The sequence below is a fragment of the Nanorana parkeri genome, unplaced genomic scaffold, assembly GCF_000935625.1.
Source record: "Nanorana parkeri isolate BGI_ZX_2015 unplaced genomic scaffold, ASM93562v1 scaffold1461, whole genome shotgun sequence".
Lineage (NCBI taxonomy): Eukaryota > Metazoa > Chordata > Amphibia > Anura > Dicroglossidae > Nanorana > Nanorana parkeri.
In genome coordinates this window covers 64577-89192 of record NW_017307729.1, presented here as the reverse complement: position 1 = coordinate 89192, position 24616 = coordinate 64577, and the positions used below count along the sequence as shown (strand labels likewise).

At 48.2% G+C, this 24616-nt stretch overlaps 1 protein-coding gene across 7 annotated transcripts in view; it reads left to right on the top strand.

Annotated features, from left to right (window-relative positions):
- ATP2B3 (ATPase plasma membrane Ca2+ transporting 3) overlaps positions 1 to 24616 on the top strand; it is a 139126-nt gene that overhangs the window by 76400 nt on the left and 38110 nt on the right. For 2 of the 7 annotated variants that reach the window (XM_018570125.1, XM_018570129.1), the window contains exons 7-12: positions 3510 to 3581; positions 9038 to 9079; positions 15343 to 15507; positions 18222 to 18436; positions 21376 to 21618; positions 23514 to 23755. In XM_018570125.1, the coding sequence (XP_018425627.1) occupies positions 3510 to 3581; positions 9038 to 9079; positions 15343 to 15507; positions 18222 to 18436; positions 21376 to 21618; positions 23514 to 23755 (979 nt within the window). The remainder of the gene's footprint in view (positions 1 to 3509; positions 3582 to 9037; positions 9080 to 15342; positions 15508 to 18221; positions 18437 to 21375; positions 21619 to 23513; positions 23756 to 24616) is intronic. The other 5 variants (XM_018570127.1, XM_018570130.1, XM_018570128.1 and 2 more) reach the window with 3 other exon arrangements.

Genomic DNA, 24616 nt, shown 5'->3' with positions numbered 1-24616 from the left:
ACAAGGGTCATGATATCGAGAGGTGAGCGAGCGCCGGTATGTGCTCGCTCACTTCCAGATCTATTGAGCCGACGTGTGACAGTTTCATTGTCACACGTCGGTTAGAACCTCATAGTTCTCCTTTAAGTTCTGTATCAAACAAGTACAAGCAACCCCTTGAGGACCTTAATGTCCAGGGCTTTGTGCAACAACATTTTTGGGGGGCTTAATTAATAGTCAATATAATAGATTCTAAAGGACTCGACAGGTTGATCCATCTAGCTTTGTTTTTTCAGACGTAATAGAAAGCCCAATTGTGTGATTTTTACTTTGCATTTTTTTTTTAAATGTTTAATTAATTTGTTCAGAATGTTTCCCAGTCTGTTTAATTATTTTACTCATTGACATCTCAGTCCAGTGTCTGCTGGTGGAAATGAAGATGTAGTCAGCACAGATCCTGTGCCGTGTAAAGCTTGCATTGCAGTAGGGATGTTGTGCGTTTCCGCCTTCGGGGCAGCGGCGTAGAAAGAAAAGCATGCTGCGTTGCTTTAACGCAACCCTCCTGGCACCATGATCTGAGGGTACATCTTTTCTTTCTATGTCCCTCCGAGGAGACCCTTCCCATGACCCATGCAAGTTGGCTGTTGGGATGACATTGTACTGCATAGCAGCCCCTGTGATCCTAACCATAACTATGCAATGTTGTTGAGTTTTGGCATATGTCAAAAGCAGCAGAACCACCAAGGTCATTAAACCTAGTGTAAAGGAGAACTCTACGCAAACATTGGGTGGGTATGGCAAGAGGGTAATTACCACCTATGCTCCAGTTTCTGTTCTCCACCGTTCCAAAAACTCTGATTGGGGCAATTCATCTTCTATCTATAAAAAATAAGTCAAGGCAACTGGACTTGCTGTATTTTTCTTGTAGCGTGACTCTGTCATAGTGTAGGACAGCCAATGGGAGGCACTGTAATGTATGTACAGTACAGAAGCCAACCACTGGGCTTCTCTCAGCCAGTGGTGCATGCTGGGAGAGTGTACGTATATTGCTGGGACCTGCCATGTGCTCTCTCTCCCTCGCCGGGACCAGACATGGATTAGGGCTGGGGTCCTGTTCAGCCAGCCCCCCCAGGCTAGGCCGAGGCCTGGGGGTAGGCAGTGGCTGGAGTGAGGGAAAAGTTTTCCCTGAGGCCTCCTCCAACATGGAGGAGGCCTGAGAGATGGAAAGAGGAAGAGAACCAGGACCAGTGCAGGCTCTTGAAGCGCTCTGGAACCATGTGTACTTCAGAGTATGGTCGGTATCTTTCCTGTGATTGAGGATCTGCATCCATCTGGACGGTCTAGTACATCAGTGGTCATCTGATGTGGTCGGGTGGATCTGCATGGCTACTTTTACAAGGTCCGGTGAGTCTGGAGCTTCTGATGGTTACCCTCTGGACACCTAGAACCCCTCCCCCCTCTCTCCCCCAAAGAAGATGTTCAATAAACTGTTTACTTAGCATCCTACTACTGAAGTGGACGTCAATTTGTGGGCACCAGAAGAGGGCGGTTCGTGCTAATGGGGCGCAGCTGGAGATCAACCCCCTAGACCGACTAGATGTGGACCGGGCAACCAGCGGCTCCCTGCGGGGAGTTATCGCTACATTCTTGAAGACATTTCACTGGACATCCAACCAGCTTTCTCAATTCCAGTTGCCTTGACTTATTATTTTACAAATATACCATGACCTGGATGAATGAGAACCTTCACAGACAATTCATCTTTTAGTTTTCCTTCAGCTCATCTGCCTTTTGAGGTGTTTACAACAGAAGATCTGTAAAAAAATTATATCAAGGCAACTGGACTTGCTGTAATTGTTCTTGAAGACGTCTCACTGGTTATCCGGCCATCTTTGTCATTCTGAATTGGGAAAGCTGGTCGGATGACCAGTGAAACGTCTTCAAGGAAAAATTACAGCCAGTCCAGTTGCCTTGATCTATTTTTTACAGATATACCATGTGACCTGGATGAATGAGAACCTTCGTAGACATGCTTACAACAGAAGAACTTTTAATAGGCATCGTCAGGAAATCTGCAAGCGGCAGTCTGGAGGAAGGCTGGAGCAGAAAGTCATAGTTGTAGGTCATGGCAGGAGCTGTGGCAAGGGGATGATTCATACTCCTACCTCTCCCTACAATCATCAGCATCTAAATGGCTTTCTTAAGGCAGTAAAAGGACCACTGACTGTGTGTAAAGTGTAGAAGTCAACAGCAGACTGAATTCGTCTTCTACTGGGAAAAAAAAAATAGGCGGAGGGCGTACATGACTAAGTGAAAAAGGGAAACGATGAATAAAGAGTTAATTAAGGGATGGGTCAACAGGGCAAGGTCACTTACCTAATTGGTCAGGTTCAAAGTTCGTGCAGAGCCTTAGGACAGTGTCGGCACCAATTCAGAGATGATTGGAGGATCTCCAGCCGAGTGATACACAAATCAGATACATTGTTGCTCGGAGTTCAGGGACTTGGAGGGATTTTTGAGGTTTAACTCCGGAGTTTACTGTCAGTTTAATTACAGCCTTGAGGAACAGGCAGAGGAACACATTATTTCGGGGATATCCTGCCTAAAGTATTTGAGAGAGGTGAGGAGCTAGGTAGATAATCAGCTCACTAAAATCAAAAGTTAACTTTTAGGGGGAGTTATTCTCTCTCTCTCTCTATATATATATATAATGTCACTTACTGTATGGTAGGCACTCGAAGGGCTTCCATAGGAGTCCACCGTTCTTAAGGCCTTTGAGTGCTTCGGGGTTGGTGGGCTGTGACTCACTGACACATTGGCATAATAAATATATTGGCTATGCTGACAGATAGATAGATAGATAGATAGATAGATAGATAGATAGATAGATAGATAGATAGACGTTTGGTATTCCTCAACCTCCTTTGGGAGCCCTTTGAGTGCCTAACCTACTTTTGGTGGAGAGAAGGAGTGAGAGATAATACTCAACCTGAATTGTCAAACTTTTCAAGGTCCAGTGACCCTATAATATTAGCTATGCTGATAGATAGATAGATAGATAGATTATAGATAGATAGATAGACAGATGATAGATAGATAGATAGATAGATAGATAGATAGATAGATAGATAGACAGATGATAGATAGATAGATAGATAGATAGATAGATAGATAATGCATTATGGGTGTGAGAATAATTCCAACTACCTGATAAAGTTCTCTGCTTTGACTGGAGTTCTCCTGGCAGGAAACACTATACGTTTAATGTATTATCACTTGACTGATATAACTTTGTGGTGGTATTGCTGCTTTTATGCTCATTGAAGGCCGGACTGATGTTTAGAACCCATTTCATTGTTGTTTAATTTTTTTTTTTGTTTCTCTTACTTCTTTTTCTTCCTTCCTTCAACCTGCTCGTGGACATTTCCAACCCCGATTGACTCCCTTTTCTCTTTCACTTCCTTGCTATCAACCCCACTTATACGAATCTGCACTCTTCTCCCCCCTTTGTTTAAACTGTCTTTTCCTAGCTGCCAAATCTGCCGTCACTGCCCACCATATCACTGCCGCTAACGCTTTCCTAACATCCAGCTACATGAACGGTACGTGTGATTTTAGGGTTCAAGGTATCAGAAAGTCTTAACGGGTCAGTCCCTCCAAACTGTATATTTGACGTTTTGGTTAGATACTGGAGGGAAGAACCACCCACCGTCTTCCATATCTCATGGACTCCAGAGATGGGTTCTTAGAACTGGAGTTTCAATATCCAACAGGCATCAATATGTGGAAAGGCAACAAAGCCAAAGGGTCGAAAACCTCAGTGGTGGCTGACTGCCCCATTTCCCATTTGGTTATTTCTTACCTTTGTAAGTCTTTAGGAAGAAAGATGTTCGGAAGCTCATACACTAACACATATTAATTACTTTACAACCAGGGGCGTAACTAGAAATCACAGGGCCCCATAGCAAAATTTTGTATGGGGCCCCCGTGATTGCTAGTTATGCCACTTGCAGAGCCCCAGCAGAGAGTGACCCCGCAGAGCCTGCCATAGACTCTCTATAGTGGGCTCTGCAGGATCTGAGATCTCTTACCTGTCAGCGCCTCTGTGGTCGCCGGGCCCCGACTCCTGTTCCGTCCCGGAGCCCCGCCTACTCGGCTATCGACGGGCCCCTCCTTCTCTTACATCACTGGCCACACCTGCTCTTAGGTCGCTGAGGTAAGAGGAGGCGGGCCCCGCCTCCTCCATTCCGAACACCGCCCTCATCTGCCGCAGCGGCTGGCTGTCACTGACACAGGCTATGAGGTGAAATGCGCCGTGGCCGCTGCTGAGCTGTGTCTGTGACAGCCAGCACCCCCACACACCATAGCAACCCCCCTGTGCCCGGGCCCCATATCGGCCGCCTGGGTCGCTATGGCGATTGTTACACCACTGTTTACAACATACTGTATTTGAGCAAAAAGTTCTCAGGTTGTAGCGGGTTGCACAATATCAATAGCTGAGGATATAATTAAGCAACAATGTGGCTTAGAACCCTCTCTATGAGAACCCACAAAACAGTCTTTTGGGATCCTAAGATTGTAAATAAAATATTCACCCGGCCAGGTTGGAAGAAACCACTTGTGATTCGCAGGCCATGGGGAGCTGCCCAAAAAGTGTCAATACAAGGTGTCAGAAATGGCACACTGGCATTTGGGCCATGGTGTAAAAAGGCATGCTGACACATGGGCCCTAGTGGTGTAAAAGTCAGAGTGATACTTGGACCATGATCTAGCTCCTTTGGCCTAGGTCATAGTCACCCCACATTGGGACAGCAACAGGGCCATCTTTAAACGAGCTTTTACCCTGACTTATGCCCAGGGCCGGATTTACTCACTCTCTGCTGCCCCAATGCAGGGTTCCTCAATGCACCGCCCTGTATGCAGGCTGCATACAAGCGTCAGCTTCCCCGCTGTACATTTACCTCTGCTTGGCCAAAGCCGGGCTAAATGTAGAAAACAACTACCTGCCCGGTGCCCGGAACTGCATGTCCCGGGCGTCGGTAAGTAGGAATTCCACACCCCTGCTGCCCCTCTACTCCCTGCTGCCCCAAGGCCGGGCCGCGGTTGGCCTTGCGGGAAATCCGGCCCTGCTTATGTCCACTTTTCAATATCATACCCATTGGCCATTGAAAGCTTTCCATATAATCACCCACCACCACCACCTTAGGCTTAGTCACGTTCTGACTCCTAAAACTGAACTTTGGCTTGATGGGGCGGGGGGGTAGGGGGTAAAACAGCTGATGTCAACCAACCACTGGATATGTCCAAATTACTCTTTTTGCTCCTTGCCAGTGGCCACGTGACCTTTCAGCGGCAGCTCTGTACTAGTAACCAACCAAACCTAGAGAGGCGGTAGGTAAAATGATGAGACTTTCAGCAGATTATATATTAGGGCAATGGGGAGAATATTCAACGTAAACTCGCTGTCAGGGTATAGGTCTGCTTTTACATTTCACGATTCAGGCCAGCAGCATCCACCCAAAACTTTTTTTTCGGGTGAAGGTAAGGAGGTAAGGTAAGGTTTACCAGCCACACTCACGGTAGGGGTGAGAATTTTTTTTTTTTCTTTCAAAATTCGAGTTCCTTAAGAGTTGGCGTCATCAGAAGTGCCATGGGCAAACCAGAAGCTGCACATTATGTCACGAATAGTGGTTTGTCCCACAGAATGTCAGCCTTGACAGTGTGGGTTCCAAAGGGTGTGGTATTGTGTGGCAATCCCACGGTAGAACTGGGGGTTGTAGTCAGGGCAGCCATCAGAAATGTTTGAGCCCCTTACACGGCTTTAGGCCGGGCCCCCCTCCCGCACCGCTGGCCGCAAGACTTAATGCCTCGCTTGATGCATCCCTCCCCATCCCTCCCCTCCCTCCTTTCTCCCTCCACTTCCTGCCAGTCCGACATCAGACGAGCAGCGTCGCTGATGGGGCAATAGCTTGTCTCAAAGCCACTGGAGTGGCAATGCTGGGGCCCTGCGCTACTAGGACCAGGCCTCCGCCTCCTCGCCCTTCACCTGTGGCCGATAGTCATGTAAGGGACCCGGGCGGGCCCCCCCGGCTGCCCGGGCCCCTTACATGAGTATCGGCCGTACCCCCCCTGATGGCTGCCCTGGTTGTAGTCACCCAGGAATCTGAGCCAGAGGTGCTGAGCGGTTCCAGGAAGCAAGTACTTGTACTGGGAAAGGGCTGACTTTGCAGTTCTTCACAGATTTTGTGGATTTGGCATGGGATCCTGGAACTGGGAGATTTCAAAGAGAATTGGGAGGGATGAGATCTCCAGTCCCGGATCCCCGTGGTTTAGTAGGGGCCAGCACCTAATTGCACACCTGTGCACAGCCCTTATGGAAAGGGTGCTGGCTGATGTTCAGGGCTCCACCTGGGAGACAGGAAAGCTCCACCAAGGAGTCAGAGTGGAGTCCGGTGCAGCAGGGTGCTGCGGATTGAAAAAAAACCCGGTGTGCAGGTGAGCACACGACTGAGGCTGCCTGGAGGAACAGACAGTGGCCTGAGGCCGGAGCAGCGGTGCTGCAAATGTAAAGCAAGGAGGCTGAATGGGCATGTGCTGCCAAGAAACGCTAAAGAACCCCTGCGAGCGGGATTGCTTTGTTTTGTAAACTTTCGTTTTATAAAGGTGGGCAAGGAAGCCCTTAAATGAAGATTTAAGCGAGTGGATGCGTCCATTTGGAGCGAACCCCCACAAGGGTTATATCCAAGAGGTGCTGGGACTTCAATGTTTGTTCATACGGAACAGTAAAGGTGAAGGACAGTCATTTGGAAAGCTCACTAATTTTTTGTATCTGCGAGTACTTGATCAAAAGTATCGGTACTCGTACTCGCTCTTAAAAAAGTGGTATCGGTGCATCCCTACTAATTTTGGTTTTTGGGTCTCCCATAAAAAACAGGGCTACCTTCTGATGAGTACCCAGGAACATCACTCAAAGCAGCAAAGAAGGAGCGCCAGACCAAATTCATAAAGGAGTGGTTGGCTGCCATTTTACCGGCTACTGCTACATCTGACTCCTTTCAGGCAATAAGCATCAGAATTGTTTGGTGTTGCTTCCCTGAGCCCATTTAAACACTTGCCAATATGATTGAGCCCTGATGACGGATGGGGTGGTTCTTGCCCCCTAAACCCGTTGGCTGTTGTTGTTATGGTGTTGTTGAATGTGGTCTGGCGCTCCTTCTTTGGTTCATGCCTTGGTTGACCGGTTAGGTGACAGCTAATCTTTGCAGCAGGAGCCGTCAGTGTCGCTCATACACTGGAAGTATTTTTAGATGGCGGAGCTCAGGAAATCAGCAAATAGCTTTTTGCTTAGAGTTACCGGTAATTTTTTTGCCGGGAAGTTGGCAGATAACATGTGACTTCTGTCCCTTTCAGCGCTGCGGAGTGTAATTCATTTTTTTGATTTCAGTCCAATTTTCTGATTTTCTGATTACACGTTTTAAAGACAGGAAAGTGGTAGAAATAATTCCTAGTACCGACAATGCGCTCTGGAGAAATGATGAAAAAACTTCGAAGGGCCGGGGGCCTCTTACTTAAAGGCGAACTATGGGGTCAGGGCTTTTCCCCATAGTTCTCCTTAGGGTAACGGGAGGACACAAACTAGCGTCCTCCCGTCACCCAAAGCTCAGTATACCGCGAGCTAGAGCTCCCTATATACTGAGACGCCGAAGCCGGGACGGATTCCGACATTACTGTCGAGATCCATCCAGCTGCGGGATTGCTACAGCTCGCGCTATACTGACACGACGCAGCCGGAGCGGATCCCGACTTAGATGACCGGATCCGCCCAGCTGCGTGAGTGACAGCTGGCTCTGCCTATCTAGAGGCTGTACCCGCCCCCGTCCGTTCCGACAGTCAGCGCTGGCAGATCGGAGTGGGGAGGGGGGAATCCAGCCCTCCCCAGTCACGGCAGAGAGCCGTGACAGGATCGAGAGGTGAGCGAGCGCCGCTATGTGTTCTCTCACCTCCCGATCTACTGAGCTGACCTGTGACAGTCTCATTGTCACAGGTTGGCTAGAACTATGAGGTGAGTGAAAAGCCCCTCCCCCCTCATAGTTCTAGCTGACCTGTGACAATGAGACTGTCGCAGGTCGGCTCGATAGATCGGGAAGTGAGCGAACACATACCGGCGCTCGCTCACTTCTCGACCATGTGCCAGCAGAGAGCCGTGACAGGGGAGGGACTGGATTCCCCCCTCCCCTGTCCGATCCTCCAGCGCTGATTGGCGGAACGGACGGGGGCGGGTACAGCCTCTAGATAGGCAGAGCCAGCTGTCACTCACGCAGCTGGGTGGATCTCAACAGCAATGTCGGGATCCGTCCCGGCTGCGGCGTCTCAGTATATAGGGAGCTCTAGCTCGCGGTATACTGAGCTTTGGGTGACGGGAGGACGCTAGTTTGTGTCCTCCCGTGACCCTGAGGAGAACTATGGGGAAAAGCACTGACCTCATAGTTCTCCTTTAATATGAACTGTATAAGCTGCTCGATAGAAACATTGATAGTAGATCAGTAAATACAAAAACAGAACAAACATGTTAAAACTAAATATTAAAGCCTTCAAAGTAGTTTTGTTTCCCAACCAACGTGCTGCAGTTGACAAAACTCCTCCATGATGTTCTCTTTTCGGCACCCTTGTTGCCTGTTTGCTATTTCAATCAAGGCTCCACCAACACAGACCACATTCAACACCATCTAGTAAGAGTGAGGTGGAGAGGACTTTGTTGATGCACATTACGGAAACAGTTTTAGGGTCACTTATGGCAAAGATGAATCCGCAGATAGCTGTAAATATATCTTCAAAATGCTTTTGTTTTTTTTTTAACGGTCCCTTTCCTGCAACTTGGCGATGTCCCGCCCACTTTCTACCAGCCATTCACTGTTCCATGTTTGATGTTTGCTTTGGCTGTTGTTTGGCATGGCCCAACTATCCCACCATACTGTATGTATGTCTTGCGTCGCTACTGTGCACAGTGCGTCTCGTCTGTTTTCATGTCTTGTGTTTGTCATCCCCTCTTTTGTTGTAGGAAAGCAGCAGGATGGGGCAGTGGAGAATATTCAGAACAAAGGTAATGTGGATGCCTCTCATAGTCTAATGACATAAGGACATCAGCGCCACTCTGTGAGGATGACACTCACTACGAAAAAAGAGAGAAATACGTTTTGCTTCCCCAAAGAGCAAAGAGGGTTGGCACAGCCGTCAGGAGGCCAATAAATAAGTTGGAACTGGGAGATAGTTGTAGGAATAACTAGGGAGGCACCGATACTGATACTAGTATTGGTGCCGATACCGAGTATTTGGACGGGTACTCGTAGTCGCCCAAATGCTCCGATACCTCTCCCGATACCGGATTTCCTTTGACCGGCAGTGCCGTAAAGGGACATGGAGCCAACTTCCCGTGCGATCAGGAAGCTGGGCGGCGAGCAATGACCTTTCGGATTGGCCGCGAAGCCGGCTCCTTGCTGATTGACCAGTCAGCATTGAGGCGGCCGAACGATGCTGATTGGCTTCCCAGCCAATCGGCATCGAGTCGGCTGCCTCAATACTGGTTGGCCAGGAAGCCGTCTTCCAGGCTAATCAGGAAGCTGCTGATTGGCTGATTGGCTGGGAAGCCGGTTTTCCGGCCAAGCTCAAATCAAGCAGGTTAGACAACATGGAGTCAGCTTCTTGGGCAATCAGCTGGCTCCATGGCAGCGGAAGCACCGGTATCGGTGAATCCCTAGGAATAACTATTGTTTTTGGTGTGAATCCATAAAAAAAAGGCGGTCAACCTTCTTGAAGGAGGTCATCCCATTGGGAATGATGATATGTGTAGACCTGGTTCAGGCCATAGGCTGCTGCCTCTCGCTGAATCACTCTTCAGAACATCAAATCCTGGATAGGTGGTTGGTAGCGCCAACCACAAACCGGCCATCTTGTTTGTATATTCCTTTCAAAGCTTTATTGAACAAGAACATCAGATCTGACAGACGTGACTTCCCTCTGGACATACCGACACTTTCATTTTTAGTGCCAATTTAGCCCATTTAACAAATTCTTCCCTGATTACCCAACAAATTGTTATATAAGCCCTTGAAAGAAGGCGGCCTGTCTCTCCTGAAATGCGTGGGCTGCATCTAATGTTCTCATCCAATAAACAACTTAAAGGAATAACGAAGCAAGATGGCCGTCGACACGTCCAATCAAAAACATTGGAAACTGAATTTCTACAGACAGTTTAGATTACCGGAGGTGACATCGGTTGTTTCAGATGAGGCCTGATTGGTTCCTAAAAGCAATGGTTTCTCTTTTGCTCCAGTTTTTTATAACTCGGCCCCCAATGTGCGTTGTGTTAATACCGGCTACTATTGATTAGTCCTTCCCAGCGGAAGAATGGAGCGAGGGGCTGCGGGTTTTTTTTTTTCTTCCCACTTTTTAAATGTTTATTTCCAAATAATGGTTCACAGCGTGGGAAGCCCTCAGCCAATCAGGCATCTCATTCTTCCCTGCCCACTTGGTAAATGAGGAACGAGGCACAACAGGGTGTGTAGTGTTAGAGCAATAAGGCATGACAGGGCTTCTATTGTGGGCCCGCATTTATACGCCTCAGGTGCGTTGTTTCGGTAGGGGCCTGATGGTCGAAATAGCAGCCTCCGTTGAGAAGCATAATTGCGCGACAACAATACAATCTCGGCGGGGGGCATGCTGGCAGCTTAAAAATGGATATGTGAGGAATTGAAAAATATTCACATTTCCCAGTCAAACGTTCGCAATGACAGTTTGAAAAATATTAAAATAGTATTAACGAGGGTCGGGTTGGACACACAGGACACAGAGTGCTTGACGTAAATTCTTTCGGTGAGTAAGGCGAGATCTCCACTTACCGATTGTACCGCCGACAGAATGTTCTAACAGCAGCTTATCAGCAAAGGGTTCACTGACGCTTATGGACCTCCGGCTAAGATAAGCTGGAGCTATTATAGGAAACCTGTCTAGAGAAACACTGGGCTCCCTATCCATACCTCTCCTTCTGTAGGCTGCCTGACCTCGGTTCCTTCATTTAGATACAGCGGTGTCAAACTCAATGTAATCGTGGGCCGCATCAACATTATGGTTGCCATCAAAGGTATCTGTTAAGGTGCCCATACACCTTACGACCATCGCAAGACTTTTGTCTTGCGATGGTCGTATGCTTATTGAAAGCTATTGAAAGCTCCTACGATCTGCCCTTGGACGGGCAGATCGTACTTGCGATCATCGAAAGCCTGCCCCGCTGAGGGGCGGGCTTCCGATGACCGCAATGCAGAACGGGCAGTGTGCGCGTGCGCACACCAGCCCATTCCCCAGCTATCGGACGAGCAGGCTAGAAACCCGCCGACAATCGTACGATTCTCGGCGGGTTTTCGAGCATGTTGGTTCGACAAAAGACGTGCGACCGTACAGTAGAAACGGTCGCACGTCTTCGTTCACACTGCTCGCGGGATTTCAGTGTATGGGCACCTTAAGACTCAGTGGCGTCACAAGGGGAGTGCGGGGGGTGGGGCCCGCACCCGGGTGATTTCACGGGTTGTAGTAATAACTTAACACTTAGATCTGAAAGTAGAAGTCTAGAAAATGGCCTGGTGGGCCGGATTCGGCCCCTGGGCCTTGAGTTGGACACGTGTGACTTAGAAAGACAGCCAGCAAAGGAACATTTTCACAAGTAGGTCAGCAATTCTTGTCTACAGAGCTCGAGTGTCCAGATACCGGGCACACCCTGTGCAGGTATCTATACAGGAGAATCAAATATGAGACCACACCAAATAATGCTTATGTGCACTGAAGTGTATTAGCTTCTCCAAAAAAACACCACCAACCATAAGCACCCCCACCAACACCCGCAAGTAACATATAACAATACAAGTAACAATTACACCCCGGAGACAACAGGGCAAAACCATGGGGAGCAGGACAACAAGGGGGGAGCCACTGATCAAGAGACCTCAGGGGTAAGGGTCAGGAGTTGGGTACAAGGATACAGGCAACAGGCACAGGCAACAGGATATGGCAACAATACTGAGGCACAGACCTCACTGCAAGGAGAGGCTAAATACCTCCCCAGACCAGCACCAGGTGGTGACTAATTGCTGGGAGTCACTCGCGGGTCAGCATCGGAACTGCAGGTTCCAGCACCATAGTGCCACCCAGAGGTGGTCTGGTACCTGACAGCTACTGGCTGGAGAGCACTGGAACTGCATGATCTGGTTCCACTGCCACAGTGCCACCTGGACGTGCTCCGGTCCCTGACAGTGAGTATCAGCTTTGGTAGAAGCGTCCCTCTTAAAGTGGACCTTGGTGTGCTGGGGGAATAGGCCTTGTTCACAGTGCCAACAAAGGTTGGAGGATTGGAAAGACATCCTGCAAAGGGATGATGGGGCGTTGTAACTATATCAAGTAATTTTGTCTCGTGATATTTAATGCAGGCGGAAGCTTTAGGGGCCAAAAAGAAAAGACTCAATACATGCCCTGATCAGATTCCCGTAACGTAGGGAGCGGACCTGTCCACAGACCTGAGGTTCGTAGGAAGAAGAGACTGGATATCAGACACAAAACACGCATTTTGAGTCACCCCTATTGAGTCTATGGGGCCCAAAAACCCAGCAATTCTGCCCGAAAAAAATCTCATGTACTTTTTGGCATGACAAGTGATAGCACAGTGCTCAGCTGTGAATGGGCAACCATTGAACAGAATGAGAATCTTGATGCTGAGCGTTGTCACGCTTCGGGGGAAACGAGTGACAATTCACTCAGGTGTGATTGGGGGGCTTATTTGAAGGTTTACAGGTGCCGTCAAACGACTCGGCAAACTGTTTCCCGGTGTGGACATGTTGTCACCGTCATCGACGGAATCTTCTTAAAGGCAGGTGCTGCTCTCCTCGGGGGAACATCTAATTAGAGGAATGTGTTGTGTGCGCACTTATCCTAGATGCAACGCAAAGACAATTACAGATACTGTTTTTCAACATGAAAGAGAATCCAGGATGAAAAGGCTTTGTGAGTGCAGATATTCCTTCAGGGGCAGATGGCATGAAGACATGAAAAAAGGAAGAAAAACCACTTAAAGACAGTGAATGTCTGAATCACAGAGTACGAAGGGAGGGGCCACATTTCACAGGAAGTAAAGAACTGAAATGAGCAAATAATAAATAAGCTCCAGCACTGGGTTGTTCGTATTCTTATCACCGGAGACTTTCGTGGTTGAAGGTGTTTGTTTCTTTTGTTTTTTTTTTCTTTTAATACCGTGTTTCCCCCGAAAATAAGACCTAGTTGTGACCATTCCCGGGGCCGGTGGTGGCATAAGGGGGAACTTGAAGAGCCATGGGAGAGAATCAGCGGTGCCAAGGAAGCCGGCGCTAGAGGAAGCGAGGCGGCAGCGGAGGGAGCAGAGCCGCATAAGCCGATGCTTCCTCTATAGCCCCGCCTCCTGTCACAGGCGGAGTCATACCAAATACACTCTCCGCCTGTGAGGAACCGATAGTGAAAGCGCGCTTCGCTCATTCTGGCCAGCGATTGGTTATCACATTGCTCTTGGAAATGCACGGCCCTTTCCGATTGCCCCGATCACCATATTTTTGTGCATGAATATGTGCGGATTGTTGTACATTGGGGAAAAAATAGGACCTACCCCGAAAATAAGACCTAGTGTGTTTTTTTGAGCCCCAAAAAATGATAAGACAGTGTCTTATTTTCGGGGAAACGCGGTAAATGGTAAACAGATCAATGATTTTTTTTTCCAGCTTGCAGTTTTTGCACAGATCAATATTTAAGCGATAGTTATGTGTTATGAATCCTCCTCTTTTAGTTCCCCTGCTCGTGTATTTGTATCTTACTGCATAGCTGACATGCTTCCTCCATCTTGTTTTTTGGTCTGTTCTGTCCTGGTGATGTCTTGTTCACTGTTCCCCTTACCTTTTCCTGGTGCCCAGGTAGGATAGCACCTTTACAGTTACCCTTCAAGGCATTGTTTTTTTATATATACGAGGGCTAGTGTAGAAACTTCTATCAGCAGCACATGGCCACCATGCATAACACCTTTTGATCAGCACAGGGTCACTATGCATAACACCTTTGGTAACCACCTATGGTCAGCACATGGTCCCCACACCACCTTTGGTCAGCACATGGTCCCCACACCACCTTTTTTTTTCAGCACATGGTCCCCACACCACCTTTGGTCAGCACATGGTCCCCACACCACCTTTGGGCAGCACATGGTCCCCACACCACCTTTGGTCAGCACATGGTCACCACGTATAACACCTATGGACGGTCAGCACATGGTCACCACACCACCTTTGGTCAGCACATGGTCCCCATCTATAGCACCTTTGGTCAACACATGGTCATCATGCATAACAACTTTGGCCACCACCTTTGGTCAGCACATGGTCCCCATGTATAGCACCTTTCGTCAACACATGGTCATCATGCATAACACCTTTGGCCACCACCTTTGGTCAGCACATGGTCCCCATCTATAGCACCTTTCGTCAACACATGGTCACCATGCATAACACCTTTGGCCACCACCCATGGTCAGCACATGGTCCCCATCTATAGCACCTTTGGTCAACAAATGGTCATCATGCATAACAACTTTGACCACCACCTTTGGTCAGCATATGGTCACCATGTATAGCACCTTTTGATCAGCACATGGTCACCATGCATAACACCTTTGGCCACCACCCATGGTCAGCACATGGTCCCCATCTATAGCACCTTTGGTCAACACATGGTCATCATGCATAACAACTTTGGCCACCACCTTTGGTCAGCACATGGTCACCATGTATAGCACCTTTTGATCAGCACAGGGTCACTATGCATAACACCTTTGGTAACCACCTATGGTCAGCACATGGTCCCCACACCACCTTTGGTCAGCACATGGTCCCCACGTATAACACCTTTGGTCAGCACATGGTCACCATGCATAACAACTTTGGCCACCACTTTTGGTCAGCACATGGTCACCATGTATAGCACCTTTTGATCAGCACAGGGTCACTATGCATAACAACTTTGGCCACCACCTTTGGTCAGCACGTGGGAACTATGCACAGCACCTTTGGCCACCACCTTTGGTATATTGATTTGGGTATTGGGCTATCATTCGTGATGGATCCCAGGCTCCTGCACCAATACCGGTCACATTCCCTTACGCCTCTTGCAAAGCCAGCAGTGATTTTACGTCTCCATGTAACATAATAGAGCCCCTAATGCTCGGAAGGCGTGTGGAGTCTTTGGAACCCGCTGCACTGTTCCCTTGCCTTGTAAGTGTAAAATAACACTTCTGTGGTTTCTCTTTAGCTAAAAAGCAGGATGGAGCGGTTGCCATGGAGATGCAGCCGCTGAAGAGCGCCGAAGGTGGGGAAATGGAGGAGAGAGAGAAGAAAAAGACCAGCGTCCCAAAAAAGGAGAAGTCCGTTTTACAAGGGAAACTTACCAAACTGGCGGTACAGATAGGAAAAGCAGGTAAAATGGGCATTCATGTGTACATCATCGGCAAGGGTTCATGTAAGGTGTGCAGAGGTCCTCATCCGGTATTTGTTCTTGAAGCAGTATGGATGAAATGTCTTGAAGAAGAATGATTGATGTTGTTAGAGATGGTGGAACCTTACCAAGTTGTGACCTGAGAGCCTATCTCCCTTGCATTGGGGTACCCCTGTTCTGCCAGAGTCAGCTGCTGTTTTCTTGTCTAGAGGTATTCTTTAAAGGGTGTTACCTGATCTCCGCTTCCCCAGCAGTTGGAACTCACCTATGCTGTGACTTGTGATCCGTCCCTTGGCCTCCTCATGTGTAATGCAGGGCTATGGGCCCTGCATTGTACATGACGATGTTGTCTGGACCCCGACCACCGGACTGCAGGGGAAGAGGCCGTGGGCGCCGGTCTTGGGCTTTAGTTATGTTTGAGTTTACAACTATGGGCCTTGTGTATTTAACATATCTAAAAGCAAAGCGACTTTCCAGTTCTGATTAATTCAGCAGAAGGAAAGAAAGAAGATTGCCTGCTATGGGCGACTTGGTTTTCCTTTTGACACTTGTGACACGCAAGTCCCCCCTTTTGAGGGAAGGGCTCTCCACGGAAGTAGTCTGTGTGGTCTGTCAACTGACAGATTCATTCGTCTTGAGTCCGAGGCCATTTCTGATCCTGAAGTAAACAGCTCAGTGGTGTCTGAATTTAATATGACGAACGTGTTTTCCTCATATCCTGGAAACAGAGATACCGTAGAATGAAAATGATCTTTTTTTTTTTCTTCTCTAGTTCAAAAACGTAATTTATTTTCCCTGAAAGTCTAACAAAAAATGCTTTTTTTTTCATTCTCAAACTAATGTAGATTCTCTGTTGCAATTTTTACTCCAAATTTATAAAATGTACATTTTGTCTTTAAATTATATATTTCGTTAAATAAATGTATGCGAAAAAAAACACAATGTACTCAAGAGGAGACGTGTTTGGCAACCTTAGAATTGGACTTTGGAGTAGAGCGAGTGCTGAGGTGAACCGATGGATGGTGAGGTCAACCATTGGCTTCATCGGCACACCATGGAAAATCAAAGGAGGAACATTTATTCTTGATACAAGAAGAGAGTTGCAATGTTTTTGGCCTTAGAGTGGTCAAGGCATCAAGCCAACATTGACTTTTTCTCACCTTGGTGTGGTGGTCATGCATGTTCATCACCAGCACCCCATGGCCGAGCAGCTGCATCCAAGCCTTACATCACCAAGTGCAATGCAAAGCGTGGGATGTCGCGGTGTAACGCACGCCGCCACTGGACTCTAGAGAAGTGGAGACGTGTTCTCTGGAGTGACCAATCACGCTTCTCTGTCTGGCAATCCGATGGGCGTGTCTGGGTTTGGCGGTTGCCAGGAGAACGGTACTTGCCTGTCTGCATTGTGAGAAGAGTAAAGTTTGGGGGAGGGGGGGGGTTGTTTTTCAGGGGTTGGGCTTGGCCCCTTAGTTCCAGTGAAGGGAACTCTTAAGGCATCAGCATACCAAGACATTTTGGACAATTTCCTGCTCCCAACTTTGTGGGAGGAGTTTGGGGACGGCCCCTTCCTGTTCCAACATGACTGCGCACCAGTGCACAAAGCAAGGTCCATAAAGACATGGATGGGGGAGTTTGGGGGGGGAGGAACGTGACTGGCCGCACAGAGTCCTGACCTCAACCCCATAGAACACCTTTGGGATGAATTAGATCGGAGACTGCGAGCCCCTCCCCCAACATCAGTACCTGACCTCACAAATGGTCCAACATTCCCATAGACACACCCCTAAACCTTGTGGACGCCTTCCCAGAAGAGGCAGAGCTGTTATAGCGGCAAAGGGCGGGGCCAACCCAATACTGAACCCTAAGGACTAAGACTGGGGGCCATTAGAGGGCGGAGCCAACCCAATAGTGACCCCTACGGACTAAGGCTGGGATGCCATTAGAGGGCAGAGCCAACCCAATACTGAACCCTACGGACTAAGACTGGAATGCCATTAGAGTTCATGTGCGTGTAAAGGCGTCCCAATACTTTTGGCAATATAGTGTATTTATGATAGCAGCGCAGGCAGAATTATTCAGCATTGCACTGTGTCTCTCCATGGATCAGTATTTAGCTAAATATTGAGCAATATCCTACATCTTCCATAGGGTGGACATCTCAAAGTCAATAGAGATGCCAGACATCATGAACATGCTATTTGATGGGCAGTTTAAAGTATATATTATATTGCAGCTTTAACAGTCTTTAAGTGTATTGGCTGCATTAGGTTTGTTTTCAGGCTCAGTACATTTTCTGCAAGGAGAAGGTGTTTTGTAGTCTAGACCAAGAGAGCAGCCTTGGGTGACAGCGGTGCTCCTCCATAGATACGGCGCGGTGAGGGAGTCACCCAAGGGCCAGAAGGGTGTTACTGGCAGAATCGTCAGGCAAAAGTAAAGGAAAAGAAAAGGAATGCAGCCACCACATCTAAGGACTGAGAAATTGCAATCCATTACATTTGTGTTCTTGGGTTAGCTTACAGCCGCCGACTCGTAGATAGCCCGCTCTACAGTAAAACTTGCAACAGGAATCAATGTGCTGCTGCCTTATTCTGCCTCTCTGTCCCTTATTAACCTGGTTTGTCCTTTCTGACACCCTTCTTCTCTTATGCTCTTTTCCTTTCTCCTACTCCCCTTAATGCCCCCTCCCCCCCAACCAGGTCTGGTGATGTCGGCAATTACGGTTATCATCTTGGTGCTCTACTTTGTGATTCAAACCTTTGTGGTGGAGGGCAAAGTGTGGCTAGCGGAGTGTACCCCTGTCTACGTGCAGTACTTTGTCAAATTCTTCATCATTGGAGTCACTGTCCTAGTGGTGGCTGTGCCAGAGGGCTTGCCTTTAGCCGTTACCATCTCTCTAGCCTATTCAGTCAAGGTAAGCAGCAATGGCCGTAGACCTCTCCGTAATGCAACCCGATCCAAAACCTGCCGATTTTATTCACAAGAAATGACTGGAATGAAACATTATATATGGTTGAAAGCAAAGATGAAGTCATCTAAATGTGAAGCCTAATTGTGCCTCTATTATAATTGTGCCTCGTGGACCTATATGGGTTGGACTTGATGGACGTATGTCTTTATTCAACCCCAAATACTATGTAACTATGTAACTAGATGTAACTAGATGTAACTATGTAACTATGTAAGCACGACTAGCACCGCATAGCAGGCAGCACCAAGAGCTCGGCTCCTCCGGTGGACTTTTCAGGCAAGCAGAAATCAACTCCAGTTGAGAGTCTGTTTCTACCTCCTGTGGCAAACTATTGGCTGTCCCTTGTGATTGGCAGACTCAATGGCGAATATGCAGAGAGGGGTGAGAACAGGCTCTCGACAATGGGAGTTGGGCAAAACTGGCATTCTGGCTTTCAGATGTCCCAGGTTCCCCTAAGGCAGGGGTGTCAAACTCAATGTAATGGTGGGCCGAATCAACATTATGGTTGCCCTCAAAGGGCCTGTAAGACGATATAAATGTATCTAATCTTTATCATCATTGCCTCTGCATTCCATGATCACGGGTTGTAGTAATAACGTAATACCTAGATCTGAAAGTAGAAGTCTAGGAAGTGGCCTGGTGGGTCGGATTCGGCCCCTGGGCCTTGAGTTTGACACATGTGCACTAAGGGAAAGCTGATGGGACATGTAGGCTCTTGTAGGATACCTTAGAAACCTCTATAATCACTTCTAGTAATGCGTAGCAAGAATTGTCTTTGTTCAATCAACATCCAACGCTTTCTATAACACACCACTCCTATGATGACATGAGGAATCTTGCTCAGTTTACTTTCATTTGAGATGAATGTAATCCAAGGCAGCAAGATTCCAGAAATATCCCACGTGGGCTTCTGCAAGGACTTCTGTAGCATCAGGTCACTTGGTTTTGTGTTGGCCAACTTCATCTCTCTCTTTATATAGGAGATAGTAGAGTAAGTAGGTGGGGTGAAGGAACACCTGACCTGCACATAACTATGTGTAGTGCTCACAGAATAGCGGCTCATTGACAATAAGGCCCTTTTTAGCAGTGGGGTTCTCTGGTGTATTTTAGATATCCCTGGTTGTACGCTCCCTGAATAGACGGGGCTGCATTACCTTTATAAAATGAATGTTCATTTTAATCCGGACTGAAGTGTGTCTTAAAATGACTCTGTCACTTAAAAACAAGCAAAAAAAAAAGGAAGACTGCTACCAGGCACCATGGCAGGCGCCTAGAGGTACCCACACATGTGCCTGTAACAACCCCTATCCCACTACGCCCGGCTGTTCTGATCAGGCACAGTGTCTACATTTCCTGGTGGTGACTGATTGGTCAACAGGAAGATGTGGAAGCAGAATAGGATGGGTAAGCTTAGAGTCCAGGTATGTCCAAACTGCGGCCCTCCAGCTGTGGTGGAACTACGAATGCCATGAGGCTTTGCAAGATACTCACAGCCACTGACATGACTCCCGGAGAGAGAGATGCATCATGGGATTCGTAGTTTCACCCACAGCTGGAGGGCTGGAGTTTGGACATCTCTGGCTTAGACACTACCATAAGGGGCCCAATCTGAATGGCTTGGCATTCAGACATAGTGGGTGGGGACGCGATAGGTGGCTACAAGTATGTTCGGGCATCCCTAGGTGTCTACACTTTACACCTGGAACCGCAAAGAATAGCTTTGCCTCTTTGATGACAATGTAAAGTTATAAACCTAGCTTTGGGAATATTTTGCCTTTAATTCAATTCAATGCCAATCTTGACCTTTCCGAAATTGAATTTTTCAGGCAGTGAAATACAAGATGCATCGCTTTAGGAGATTTTGGCAGATTTTATATTTATTGTAACTGTACAGAGACGTAATGAAACAGGACCGGTTACAGATAATAATTAGATAGGAGGGCCGGTATCAATGGGCTTCCACGGGCAAATGCAGCTTGCTCTTGACATCAGTGTGAGATGCTCTCGAGATCCTCCAGGACTCTTTGCAGGGGAACTTGACCTGTTTCAGCTGATTTTGCATTTCCGTAGACACGTAGCAGTAGAAAAGGTTCGGAAGAAAACAAAAGCCCATTGACACCGGTCCTAAAGCAGTCCTAGACCCAGGCAACATTATCCTTCCAAAGAGGGTGAGGTGAGTTAGTTGTAAATTGTAGAGGACTTGTAGTAGGTATTCTGTAGATGACCAGTTTTCCATCCATTGCACAACGGGGTTCATTTACTAAAGGCAAATAGGCTGTTGACTTTGCAGGGGAGGTTCCCCTTAACCTAGTGAACGTGTCAAATATTCACTTTGCAAAGAATACCCAATAGGGTGCAAGGCAGGGCCGGATTCCTGGCGGCACGGAGAAGAGGGGCGGCACACGTTTGAAGTCACAAACATGGAGTTCCATTGCAAGGTGCTCATGCTTGGATGATGGAAGTCGGCAGAGCTTCACCTCATTCACTAAGCTAAAAGACAATTCCCTTTTCAAAGTGCAAATTGCCTATTTGCCTTTCGGCAAATCAACCCCAATGTCTCCGTGGATTCGCTCTTCTGTTCCTACACAGCGTGTTTGGGTGACGGGAGGACGCTAGTTTGTGTCCTCCCGTTACCCTAAGGAGAACTATGGGGAAAAGCCCTGACCCCATAGTTCTCCTTTAAGATAAGCCAATATCCATTGAGAGCTCCAGTCCATATATGATCGCTCCTCGTGCACAGTCCCAGCTCTGATGCCCATCACACATACTGTGCAGTAAAAACCTCTTGCCGGGGTATCAATGACAATGACATATATATATATATTGTTGTTGTTGGTAGGATCGAAGTGTTCAGATATTTTACAGCTCTGCTTATTCCACAGAAAATGATGAAGGACAACAACCTTGTACGGCACCTGGATGCTTGTGAGACAATGGGCAACGCCACTGCCATCTGCTCCGACAAAACGGGGACTCTGACAACCAACCGGATGACCGTCGTCCAGTCCTACATGGGAGATCTCCATTATAAAGAGAAGCCCGACCCCAGCAGCCTCAATTCCAAAAACTTGGACCTGCTCGTTAACGCCATCGCCATTAATTGTGCCTACACCACTAAGATACTAGTGAGTCATAACATAACGGAACCTTGAGCTTTTATTTATTGCAGGTATTTATAGAGCGCCAACAACTCATACAATGCTTTACTTACTGCGCATTCACATCAGTCCCCGCCCACAAGGAGCACACAATCTAAGAGCCCATTAAAGGAGAACTATGGGGTGAGTGATTGTCACTCATCCTCATAGTTCGGGGGCGACTTGTGACAATGAAACTGTCACACGTCGGCTCAATAGATCGGGAAGTGAGAGAACACATTCCGTGGCTTGCTCACTTCTCAGTCATCTCCCTGCAGAGAGCCGTGACTGTCACTCACGGCTCCCCACAGGGATTTCCACCCTCCCGCTGACTAGAGGAACGGACGGGGGAAGGGGCTTGTACAGCTGGCTCTGCCTCTAGATAGGCATCAAGTTCCACACTGTGGGTGGACCTGATGGCTCATCATTGGGGTCCGGCTCCAAGGTTCCAGACTTTGGGTGGCCTAGTGGGCCTTTGTGGAGAGAGCCGCCTCACCGAACCATTGCGCCCAAAGAATATGATTTATCGTCTTCAGCCACCACCTCTTGATTGCTTGTGTGAGCTCATATTGGAACGAGGACGTGCTCCCAGTGGCAAGCACCCGGCTCATTTATTTCCTGAGCCATGGAGGAGCCGTGCTTCTGTGAGTTGTATCCAGCACCTCAGCCACACACGTTCCCTGGCACTGACTTTCCCTAACTTCCTGTCTAGTAAAACCTTTGTCACCGGGACAGAGTAAGGAAACATTATGGGGGTTATTCACAAAGCTGCCGTAGGCAGCCGAGTGAATAACCGACCCGAAGTGAAGTGAGCCGAACGCTGTTCGGCTATTCACTTCAGGTTTGTACAGCTGATTTCAGCCATACACCGACTAAAACCAGCCGTACAACGGCTTGCTGTGACTGGCTTCGGATCGGCCAAAAATGCTCAGCATGTTCGGCCGACCCGAAGTGCAGAAGGAGTTCGACTCAGCCGATCCAGGCTACTCGCTGCTGTTCTGCCTATTCTCATAGATGCCGAACAGCAGTGCGTGTATAGCCGAATGCCGCCGAGCGGCATTAGGCTCGGCTATTCTGCTCGGTACCTTCTGTAGTGCCGAGCAGAATAGAAAACCAGTTTAAAAAAGTATGACAAAAAAAAGGGAAAACGATTGGGCGGAGCTAGCAGTGACAGCTAGCTCCGCCCAACTGTTTTCTTTTGGCCGGGACCAGCTGTCATTACAATGACAGCTTAGCAGAGCCAGTGGTGATACGAAAGCCGACTCTGCTGAGCTCTCTTGGTACTGACAGTTCAGCGTCCCTGGTTACCAGGTAACCAGGGACGCTGAACTGTCAGTACCAAGAGAGCTCAGCAGAGTCGGCTTTCGTATCACCACTGGCTCTGCTAAGCTGTCATTGTAATGACAGATGGGCGTCCCTGGTTACCTGGTAACCAGGGACGCTGATCTCTCCCTGCAAGTGGCCGGAGCCAGCCGTGAGATGACGGCTGGCTCCGCCCAGCTGTCAAAAGCAGGCTGTCGGCCAGCTTCGAATTTCACCTCGACTCAGTTGAGCCGAGGCCTATGCCTTCGGCTCGACCAACTTCGGGAGCTGTACGGGCTATAGTGAATAGCCCGTACAGCAGCCCTTCGGTTCTACTGAACCGAAGGGGTCCTGGGGCCCGACGCTAGCCGAAGGATCGGCCGAAGCTACGGCTAGATCCTTCGGCAGCTTTGTGAATAGATCCCTTTTATTAATGGAGCACCGGAAAAAAGTATAAGCCAGACCGAGGTTCTAAAAAAATGTTTCTTGGCCTGACATGGACGTGACGCTATTAATACATAACGACGGCTTCCCTCGATGCTGATTCAGTGACACGTATCTGCTTCTCTCTCTCTTTTTAGCCTCCAGATAAAGAAGGAGCGTTTCCCCAGCAAATAGGCAATAAAACTGAGTGCGCCCTGCTTGGCTTTGTTCTGGATTTGCAACGGGACTACCAGCTGGTGCGAGACCAGATTCCTGAGGAGACGCTCTACAAAGTCTACACGTTCAACTCCGTCCGCAAGTCCATGAGCACCATTGTGCGCCTGCCCAATGGAGGATTCCGGCTGTACAGCAAGGGAGCATCGGAGATCATGCTGAAAAAGTGAGTAACGTGGAATCCAGAAAGTGAAGGTTTCTTATGTTATGGGGACTTCTATAAATGTGTCTGAGCCGTACAACGAAATGTCTACATTGTGTCTGAGCCGTACAACCAAATATATACAATGTGTCTGAGCCGTACAACCAAATATATACAATGTGTCTGAGCCGTACAACCAAATATATACAATGTGTCTGAGCCGTACAACCAAATATATACAATGTGTCTGAGCCGTACAACCAAATATATACAATGTGTCTGAGCCGTACAACCAAATATATACAATGTGTCTGAGCCGTACTGAGAGGTGAGCGAGCGCCGGTATGTGTTCCCTCACTTCCCGATCTACTGAGCCGACCTGTGACAGTCTCATTGTCACAGGTCGGCTAGAACTATGAGGTGAGTGAAAAGCCCCTCCCCCTCATAGTTCTCCTTTAATACATAGCACACAGAAGCCGTGGCGGCGGACACGGTACGAGGCGCGAGGAGTGAGGCGCGGGTGTGTTAGACTTTGCCGTATCTGGCATAGAAAATGAAAGTTCCCTCAGCCAGATTGGACGGCAGGAAATCAAAGAGCTGCCGGGGGATTAGCGCGGTCATAGGCGCATACCATATGTTCCCCACGTGCGCTCCCTATAAGAAACTTCCATTTCTTGTACTGGGGTCTCACACGCCTGGATGATTTTATTTCCTTAGTCCTGGGAACCATGGAGAAACCTTAATTAAAGACAATGGGGGGGCCCGAGGCATCGAAATAGAGTAGCTCCATATTGCGGGCAATCATCTGTGTTGTGGGGGGAGGGGATCTGTAATCAGAGGCAGATCAGGCAATAAAAGCATTACCATGGCCCGGATTAGATGGTG